Raw genomic sequence first — 10,836 nt, forward strand, 5'->3', positions numbered from 1 at the left:
AGGTGAATTTTGCAGCCCCTCAAATTTTATTTTATTTTTGGTTTTTTCACCTAACCATTACCCTTATGTTGTTTTTCTGTGATGCACAGGCTTACACCAATGAGTTGAAGAACAAAGTTTTACGTCTTGAGGAGGAGAACGAAAGGCTCAAATGACTACAGGTGTCTATTTCATCTCTATACTCTTTAAAAACTGTTTTTAACGACTCTTTGAATATCAATATCTATATAATGATCATTACAAATTGAGTGGACATGTTTCATTCACTTGTTTCTTAATCTCTACTTTCTATGGTGTGTTTTGCGTGCTTTAGGTCTCATGTGTATATATAAGATTATTGTATTCATATTTTTCACACTTTTTATTATTACATTTTTTATTTTTATGACATATAATGAAAGTTATTTCATTTGTGTTGATCTACAATATTTGAGTATTTATCATTCATAATCATCCATTTTCTTGTGGTTCCAAAATTTGTCCGGGCATATTTCGTGTGTTAATTTGTTAACCTTTCCATTCTACGGGTGTATTTGTGGACTTTTAATTTCAACTACTTATATTAAGCTAATTATGCTATGTTTTTCCATTATTTTCCCACATAATGTTTGTGTATTTATTATCAGTAATCACCATTTTGATTGTGGTTACAAAATTTGTCCGGGCTTATCTCGTGCGCTTATTTGTTTGTCTTTACATCCTATGGGTGTATTTATTGGCTTTTAATTTCACGTACTTATATTTAAGCTAAATATGACATGTTTTCTATTTTTTTCTCACATAATATTTGTGTATTTATCATCGATGATCACCATAAACGGTCCCCTTTGATAGGCTTCTTGGTGTGGTAGGATGTGATGCTCCTTGACCACTCCGTCCTTGCTGGTATGATTGATATTCACGTCGGCTCTGAGACATTTTTCCGGGCGTGCTTCATGTGCTTATTTGTTTACCTTTACATTCTACGGGTGTTTTAAATATCCTTGGTTATCACCACTTTGATTGTGGTTTTAAAATTTGTCCGGACATATTTCGTGCGCTTATTTGTTTTCTATACCTATATTTTCCTATGGGCTCTTTTGTTGGCTTCTAATTTCAAGTACTTAGATTTAAGCTAACTATGGTCTGGTTTTTTTTTTTCCTTTATTTTCTAGCATAATATTTGTGTATCACTACTTTGTTTATGGTTTTAAAATTTTTTCGGGCGTATTTCGTGCGCTTACTTGTTTACCTTTGCTTTCTATGGGCGCTTTTGTTGGCATCTAATTTCAACTCTTATATTTAGCTAATTATGCTCCGTTTCTCCTTTAATTTTTCTGCCTCACTTTGTGTGCTTCCGTTTTAGCGGTCAACAAAATATCTGGTTTGTTGTTTGCTTGCTAACTCGTCGTACCCTTTTGGGAATGTTTGCCATTTTAGTGTCCATTGTTTGCAACTGTGGTTATAAGACATTGTAGTCTATGTTTGTGTCCAATGTTCCTAACCGATACCCTTATTACAACACTCTTTTCGTAATAAATATTCGTATATTGGGCAAGAGTTGAAGAACGTGCCGCCGAGCATACCTTCTACGCAGAAGTCAAGATCAACTGCGAAGGACAAGCTCGGCATCCCATGTGAGCGAGTGAGCTCGTGTGTTGATTAAAATTAGTTGGCAACTCTTAATATTATTATTATTATTATTATTATTATTATTATTATTATTATTATTATTATTATTATTATTATTCATACTGGCTAGATTTCGCTGCATTTTTTTTTTTAACGTGTTTTTGCTTTGCGTTGTTGTATTGTTGAGTCGACAAGAGATTTACGTGCCAAACCTTGGGGGGTTGTTTTCTTCCTTTCTCTGTCTGTACATTTTTTTAGAATGGAACCAACTATTGTTATTTGTAGTAGTAAATACTAATGTAGCTTTGTCCTTGTTATATATTTTGTTTGGAAAGTTTGCCATCGCATTCACAATCATTTTAATTTCGAAAAGAAATTACGACAGCAAGGGGTGTGTTTGTGTGTAGGCTTGGATTTCAAGTTTTGATTTTGACTAGCTTTCTCCCTGTTATATAAATATGTGTTAGACGTTATGAAAAAAATAATTGTTTGATTATACATTTTTTAGGAAATATTTTTTCAGCATTAATATAAATTCTTCAAGAGGCTGAAGAGAATGATCAAGAACCGGAAATCTGCTGCAAGATCACGATCAAGAAAGAAGGTGAATTTTGATGCCCCTCAAATTTTATTTTATTTTTGGTTTTTTCACCTAACTATTGCCGTTATGTTGTTTGTCTGTGATGCACAGGCCTACACCAATGAATTGAAGAACAAAGTTTCACGTCTTGAGAAGGAGAACGAAAGGCTCAAAAGACTACAAGTGTCTATTTCATCTCTATACTCTTTAAAAACTTTTTATTAACGACTCATTGAATATTAGTATCTATATAATGATCATTACAAATTGAGCGGACATGTTTCATGCACTTGTTTTCTAATATCTATTTTCTATGGTGTGTTTTGTGTGCTTTAGGTCTCATGTGTATATATAAGATTATTGTGTTCATATTTTTCACACTTTTTATTATTACATTTTTTATGACATATAATGAAAGTTATTTCATTTGTGTTGATCTGCAATATTTGAGTATATATCATTCATGATCATTAATTTGCTTGTAGTTCCAAAATTTGTCCGGTCGTATTTCGTGCGCTTGTTTGTTAACCTTTCCATTCTATGGGTCTATTTGTGGGCTTTTAATTTCAAGTACTTATATTAAGCTAATTATGTTATATTTTTTCAATAATTTTTCACATAATATTTGTGTATTTATTATCAATAATCACCATTTTGATTGTGGTTTCAAAATTTGTCCGGATGTATCTCGTGCGCTTATTTGTTTGCCTTTACATCGTATGGGTGTATTTATGGGCTTTCAATTTCACGTACTTATATTTTAGCTAAATATGATCTGTTTTTTCATTTTTTCCTACATAATATTTGTGTATTTATCATCGATGATCACCGTAAATGGTCCCTTTGATAGGCTTCTTGGTGTGGTAGGATGTCATGCTCCTTGACCACTCCGTCCTTGCTGGTATGACTGATATTCACGTCGGCTCTGGGATATTTTTCCGGGCATGTTTCATTTGCTTATTTGTTTACCTTTACATTCTACGGGTGTTTTTCATATCCTTGATTATCACCACTTTGATGGTGGTTTTAAAATTTTTCCGGACGTATTTCGTGCGCTTATTTGTTTTCTTTACATTTACTTTCCTATGGGCTTTTTTATTGGCTTCTAATTTCAAGAACTTATATTTAACCTAATTTTGGTATGGTTTTTCTTTTTCCTTTATTTTCCAGCATAATAATTGTGTATCACCACTTTGTTCGTGGTTTTAAAATTTGTCTGGGTGTATTTCGTGCGCCTTTGCTTTCTATGGGCGTTTTTGTTGGCTTCTAATTTCAATTACTTTATTTAGCTAATTATGCTATGTTTTTCCTTTATTTTACTTTCTTATTTTATGTGCTTCCGTTTTAGCGGTCATCAAAATATCTGGTTTGTTGTTTGCTTGCTAACTCGTCATACCTTGTTGGGAATGTTTGTCATTTTAGTGTCCATTGTTTGCAACTATAACTATACGACATTGGAGTCTATGTTTTTGTCCAATCTTCCTAACCTCATTACGACACTTTTTTTGTAATAAATATTCGTATATTGGGCAAGAGTTGAAGAATGTGCTGCGGAGCATACCTTCTATGCTACAGCCAAGATATCAGCTACGAAGGATAAGCTCGGCATACCACGTGAGCGAGTGAGCTCGTGTGTAGATTAAGATTAGTTGACAACTCTTAATATTATTATTATTTTTTATTATTATTATTCATATTGGCTAGTTTTCGCTGCTTTTATTTTTTAATTATTGTTTTTGCTTTACTTTGTTGTATTGTTGAGTCAACAAGAGATTCTCAGCCTAAACCTTGGGGGTTGTTTTCATCCTGTCTCTATCTATACATTTTTTTATATAAAATGGAACCAACTATTGTTATTGTAGTAGTAAATACTAATGTAGCTTTGTCCTTGTTATATATTTTGTTTGGAAAGTTTGTCATCGCATTCACAATCATTTTAATTTCGAAAAGAAATTACGACAACAAGGGGTGTGTTTGGTTGTAGGCTTGGATTTCGAGTTTTGATTTTGACTAGCTTTGTCCCTGTTATATAAATATGTGTTAGAGGTTATGAAAAAAATAACTATTTGATGAAATGTTTTTTAGAAAATCTTTTTGGAGCATTAATATAACTTCTCCAAAATTCCCAAACAAAGACACCTTAAACTATTTATGTTAAGATTAATGTATGTATATATTGTTTTTCTTTTAAATTTACATATTGACTTTATTTGTAAGGCTATTTATTTAATTTTTATTTGAAAAAAATACTACAATTCTTAACTAATTATGTTTTCTTTTTATCCTTATTTGGAAATAGTAACGTACAGTTTTAAATAAAGATAAACTTTATGTTTAAAATAAAAATATTTGTTGAAAAATTAATATTTTAATATAAAATAAAATTTATGTAAATATATTTTTAAAAATTAAGCACTAATTTGATGGATAATATATATGACAATTATTTTTTTGTGTGTAAAATAATAATGGCTACAGTATTTTCACTGTAATCCACTACTTTATTTTTTACTTCAAAGAGAATATTTTTTAAATATTCTATTTTAGATATTATTTTAGCATTATTTATGAGACATTCCAATTATAATTGCTATAGTATTTTTACTATAACTCAATACTTAAGACATCCCAACTTTGAAAACTCTTTTTTAATATCAATTTTTTTACTTAATATTAATTGAATTTAAGTTAGAATTCGAATTTATGCATATGTGATAGGAGACCCAGCATCAGGATACTGAGATCTGGTGTGTGTTTTTTCTATGTCCATTTGTGCAAATTAATTTTTGTGACGACAATCCGACTAGCAATCCCACGCACAAATTAATAATGGTCTTTTGTTTTTATATTCACTACACATTCTAAAGAGTCAGTCGGCACGGCACAATCACAAACTATAAATACAAACTGAACATTGTGGGTTACATAATTTTTGTATGACACTATTCTTACTCAACTATCAATTTTACTACTCCATCCGTTCCATACACAGAGTAACGTTTGCTTTTTTTGCACGTAAATTTTTTAATATTAGTATTATATTGAATTGTAGTAAAAAAAATAAAAATACCCTTATTAGTATTGTGCGGTGACATTTGTGTGGATATTTATTATGTTAGATAGGTAATACAATTACTAAATTTTGAAATAGTACCCTTGTTTTGAGACGGGTGAAAATGAAAAATGAAACCCTTGTTATGAAATGAGCAAATATATTAATATAATACAAATGCAATATTTGAACTGTCTTCGCATATTATAATAAAAAAAAAAAAAAAAAGTAACACCATCTATACTTAATTCATCACAATTAGTACATTTATACAGCACAACTACGTGTTATTATCTATATAAACGAATGTGCTGAATATAACTGAATCTTTCTTGGCTGAACTAACCTATTTGTTAGCACCACGGCTGCCGAGCTCGGCAGCAGCTAGAGATGCTCGGTTTAGGGCGCCAGATATCCAAAGGGCTCCCCTAGAAAAGTAGGTGCTGCTTGCCACCGTGTTTGCTGCTGAAACTGCAGTTCTACCAGTAGCCGAGACGGCTGACTTTGTTGTATCTGAAATGCGGTATTTTTGGTTGACGGATCTGGCAGCTTCGACGCCGTAAAATATCTTATCAGTCAAACCGATCCTGTCGCTCACGTTAGTAATCTTGGATGCTGCAGTGGCCGATACTTGATGAGAATCATCGAATGCTTTAGCTCTGTTGAATGCGCCTTTTCCGAGCATGTACCCTTTAGAAACTGCTGTTTTGACCACGTTTTGAGCCAAAGACATGGCTCCGCCAGCTGATGAAGCACCTTTGCATCCTTGAGACTGCTGCTGCTGTAAAGATGAAGAACAATGAATAGGGAGCAGGGAATAACTTGTTAATTGGAACCAGAGAACCAGAAGATCACAGAATGTAGCAACTGGACAGGGAATAAATATGCATTTACATTAGAAAAGCTGCTTTCATCTTCGATCTTCCATGAATAATGATTCCAGGGATTGTGATCATCTTCATGATATCCCAAGTAGGTTACGGATACAGGTTGATCCAATATGTTAGTACCCTAAAATCACCATTAGACTTCGACTAGTTAAACTAAGAAATAACAAGTAATAAGGGTGAAATGAGAGTGATTGAAAAAGGAAAAAGCATATATATCGCAATAAAATATGTCGATAATCACAAGGAACACATCCGGGAAATTTTTATGCATGGCAATACTAACCAAAAAATAAAAAATTCCAAGAACACATAGAAGTCTTAAATAAGTTGGAATCAAACTTTCTTGAACTGGAATCAGAAACTTTGAAATCAAAGCAACATTCAATATATGCAACAAAAGTGGTTTCTAACACAGTTCAAATTTTAAGCACCAAACAGGATACAAATGGTGTTGAGACATGAATCATGATCCACATCATGATCCACATAACTTTACCGAAAAGTAATTTACTGTGTGTTCAATTGTTTGTGCTTGTGTCCCTAATTCATGCAATCTTCTAACACAATGCAATCAATATGAAATCTATTTTCACATCAAAAAACATTATATCCAAACCTATTTTTGCATTCAAACCATTAAATCCATCACTTACACTGATCAAAACAGCAGTTTCCGCAGCATGCGAATTTTTGAAAGTTACATAGGCAGTACAAGCATGTTCAGCAGCTCTGTTTTTCCGCAATATAGAACATTAGAAACAAGAAAGAAATCAGGTCAAATTATTTTAAAAGAGTCATGAACATCACAAAGTTCATGTGCAAAAAAATTCCCAGAACATGGATTTGGTATCAATGATAGACATATATACTAGGGAAACATATCTCTAGTGATTGGGGAATAACTTGAATAGATACATTAGGTAAATCCTTTTTCAACTATGAATTTGAACACAATTCATATGAAATAAGAATTGTAGTCTTATTAGCTGGAAAGTACCTTATAATTTCAACGTGTTGAATTGCACCACAGAAGGAAAAGAAATCATAGAGGTCCTTCTCAGTTGCATTATGTGACAGATTCTTAACTTCCACTCTATGACCACTTGGAGTCATTCCCACAAGATTAATCCTGAAAGATGAAGCAATTAGCAAACCACTCTATTGTTTGGTGTCGAAACTTTTATAGGATATCAGCACCAAAGGAGGAAAGATGCACCAGTTGCAAATTTGCACATAGTTTGGATAAAATTTCTTAATTGCTTTGCTTTATTCGCGAGAACCATATAGTTAATGATTTACTTTCCAAATTTGTTAATAAAAATCTTACTATCCAGAATATCTTTCTTTTTATTAACAGCATATAGAAATGATTGTCTATAAGCATAAAGTATGCAGCGCTTAATCTGTGAATTAATTATCTAGAAGAGAATTTCTAACAGAAAAAAGAGTCTGCCTATTGCATTCAATAAAGATCCAAAAAAGGGTTCAACTGTAACTAGACCCTATGCTAAGACTATAAAAATTGTCAAAGTTAGAGAACTTATGATTCTAGAGCTACTTCAGTATTCAAAACAGAAACAATGTACCATCAAGATGAAGAGCTGTGCTCAACATCTGTAACAGCGCAAATTCCCCTGAAGGGTTATGCTCTTGCTGAGGCTGTTGTTTACCAAATTCTGTCTACTGAGCCGAATAATATTTGGTGAGTACCGAATTCTAGTTTGCAGTCTATTCAGTTGGAAAATTTTCGTCATGGGTTTCTAATCTTTAGCATATTTCCTGGGAACATTATGAATTGCATTGATGAACAATATACATCTTGAGTGAACTCTCCCCAGCAGATCTGCAGGACTACCAATTGTATCTTGCAATTCTGTTTTCTCTAGAGCTTTCACTATAAATAGGGAATGTGATCAGGTTGAAATAAGACCTAAATATAAGAAAATTTGCACAGACCCAAAGCTATTTGGCTAACCTATAATTAGTCTCCAGCCCATGTGTGATTTGGACTAAAACACTGAATTAGCAACAAAAGCTAGATTTGCACGTCTAAGTAGATATCCAACCCTGTAAATCCTAATTACATGACTTAACTCTGGCATAGGTAATGGTAACGTCTAGAACATGACAAACAAACCCTTGACTTATTTTACTATTTTGAAGTTGCTGACCAAACCAAACTTTACTCCATTGCTCTCATTTTCCAATTCCATTGGTTTACTTAACTTCATTGCATATCTATATTCATAATCCCAAACTTTCAGTCTCAAACAGTAAACTGAATTCATTGCATCTTTGATCATCTCCTCTCAAACTCTGTTATTACAACTTCCTTCCCGGAAATTGATCTATTGCTCGACTACTGCTAATAATTCAAGGTGCAGACCACTGACCATTGCATAGCTGGGAGCAGCTGATGGATGAGTAGGCTTCCTAATTCAATTCAATTCAAGGAATGTGATCTGGGAAACCATTGGAGATTCCCCTTATCTGTCTTCCTAATTGATGTTGTGCTTGGCGACCTATTTTCAGTGAGGCCTTTTAGTCAGTCACTGGAGATCCCCAAATGATTCTTGGCAATGTTTCAGCCTTTGAGAGCCGGAATCAACTTATACTATTTGGTCGAGTCGAATTCTAATGACAAACACGAACAACGTATACTAGGTGCAGGACTTCCTAACAAGGCCGATCGACCGCACGCCGAAAATTCAACCAGAGTAATCAAAATTTCTATGAAATTCCACCATAAATTAACAAGATACAGAAATAACCCTAACATAAGTAACTGAGACAACCATGTTTACCTGAATTGGTCGTAGAGGAACAGCAAGTAATCTACGATGTAACTTGGAAAACCAAACAAAAAGATAGAACTTGCAAACAAGGCTACACCGCCGATACACGATCAATGAAACATTCCCGGGATAAGAAGCCTGTGTGTTCACATACCTTAGCTCCCTCCAATCATGAAACCAGAGTCTTCCCCTTGAAGAAAGTGTAGATTACTTGAATTTCACACCCTCTGGTTAGACATGCCAAACCGTTCGAACCGGCCGGTTCCGGAACACAGTTTTAGTTTAGATTTGACGGTTTGGTTCCGGTTTCTGAATCTCCTGTTACGGTGAACCGCCAGTGATATTAATTTGCTCCTTAGCTTTTATCGAAAGAGTGACGTTTATTTTTTCAAATAGATTTTTTAACATTAGTATTATTTTAGATTGTAAGTAAAAAATAAAAATAAAAATACTCTTATTAGTATTAGTATTGTATAATACTTTCTCCATCTCATCTTAACAAATATCTATTTTTCCATTTTAGTATGTCTTATAATAAAGTATATATTTTTTTTTTAGTAACTGTATTATCTATCTAATATTACACATACCCTTACAACTTACAATATATTACACAAATGTAGTTACATTTATATCACATAATACTAAGGTTATTTTAGTCATTTTTATTTTATTCTTATTACATTCTAATACTAATATTTCTAAAATTCAGTATAAAAAGCAAACGGATACATAGTTATGGGACAGAGAAATATATTGTAAGTTTAAATGATATTTATTATGCTAGATACAATAGTAACTTTGTTTATTTTGAAACAGACAACTTTACTGTATAAAATAACAAATATATGTATATTCATTCTACATTAAGGGTGTATTCTTTTGAAAAAGTTCGTAAAAATTGAATTTGAATTTGAATTTTTATGTGAGTTTTGATTTTTGTTTACCTTTAGATTTATGGATTTTGTTTGAATTTAAAAGATTTTTTATATGTATTATTATCGATAATAATAGGAAAAAAATTAATAATTCTACAAAATAAAAACAAAAATAATTCTATTCAGATGTCACATCAGTTAATTTTTTTAACAATGAGATAAAAAATGATTAAACTTTTTTAATAATAAAATAAAAAATGATGATTTTTTTTTATAATCAACCCATACTCCGTGCTATGTCTGGATTGCTTTATTAGAATATAAAATTTATATAAATAATAGTATTTTATATAATTTTTAAAATAAAAAATAATCAAATAATGGGTAATTTTCTTCCTAGCACTTTGTAGGTTTAAATTAATTTTCTAATTTGAACCTTTATTGATTAGTTTCAAATTTTTGTTATAGTTGTAATTTTCTAAAAAAAAATAAAACACATTGATTAAATGAGCTGTAATTTTAATTATACAACAATTCAATTCATAATTAAAGACACATTATTTATTTATTTATTACGGAATATCATGTTTAAATTATTATTTAAATAAAAAATAAAAATAATTAGATATTGTCGATATTTGTTACTATTTCTTTATTAATTAAATTATTCAGAAAGATAACAAAGAATATATCATAACTCATATTTTTATGTGTAAATCTTTTTAATTAAGTAGTACTTCTTCTATCTCGATACAATAGTCTTGTTTATCATTTTTTGTCCATCCCAAAACAATAGTATTATTTCTATAAATACTCTTATTACCAAAAAACTTATCCTATTTTTTATTATTATTACACAAATAAAAATTTACCCTATTTTATTATTATTATATAAATATAAATTTAACCTACTTTTTTATTATTATTACACAAATATCACTATTTTTTTATACTAATACAACTACAATGGCAAAAAGGCTTTTACTCGTGCTTTTTTATCAATTATCAATACAATATCATTATTCCTTAA

The 10,836-nt window shown here is 31.3% G+C and overlaps 1 protein-coding gene across 3 annotated transcripts; it reads right to left on the reverse strand.

Moving 5' to 3' along the window:
• Positions 1-5,437: 5,437 nt before the first annotated feature.
• On the reverse strand, positions 5,438-9,123 carry LOC127263320 (binding partner of ACD11 1). Of its 3 annotated transcripts, none has more exons than XM_051292290.1 (5): positions 9,083-9,123; positions 7,131-7,262; positions 6,787-6,862; positions 6,138-6,254; positions 5,438-6,024 (listed from the first exon to the last, which is right to left on the reverse strand). In XM_051292290.1, the coding sequence occupies exons 2-5, from the start codon at positions 7,244-7,246 to the stop codon at positions 5,590-5,592; spliced, it is 744 nt and encodes a 247-aa protein (XP_051148247.1). In that variant the 5' UTR covers positions 7,247-7,262; positions 9,083-9,123; the 3' UTR covers positions 5,438-5,589. The 3 variants fall into 3 exon arrangements, with proteins under 3 accessions (XP_051148247.1, XP_051148248.1, XP_051148246.1); XM_051292291.1 differs by having other exon boundaries at positions 5,438-6,021; positions 8,938-9,123; XM_051292289.1 differs by having other exon boundaries at positions 5,440-6,024; positions 8,938-9,123.
• Positions 9,124-10,836: the final 1,713 nt, after the last annotated feature.

This window comes from Andrographis paniculata, unplaced genomic scaffold (genome assembly GCF_009805555.1).
Source record: "Andrographis paniculata isolate CXL003 unplaced genomic scaffold, ASM980555v1 Contig69END, whole genome shotgun sequence".
Classification (NCBI taxonomy): Eukaryota; Viridiplantae; Streptophyta; class Magnoliopsida; order Lamiales; family Acanthaceae; genus Andrographis; species Andrographis paniculata.

What these genes read in the sequence shown, in the direction of transcription:
- LOC127263320 (XM_051292290.1), bottom strand. Translation starts at nt 7,246, where the DNA reads ATGACTCCAAGTGGTCATAGAGTGGAAGTTAAGAATCTGTCACATAAT. An exon ending in CAACACGTTGAAATTATAAG is followed by an intron (nt 6,863 to 7,130) that starts GTACTTTCCAGC and finishes GCGGAAAAACAG; the next exon opens with AGCTGCTGAACATGCTTGTA. An exon ending in ATGAAAGCAGCTTTTCTAAT is followed by an intron (nt 6,025 to 6,137) that starts GTAAATGCATAT and finishes TCATCTTTACAG; the next exon opens with CAGCAGCAGTCTCAAGGATG.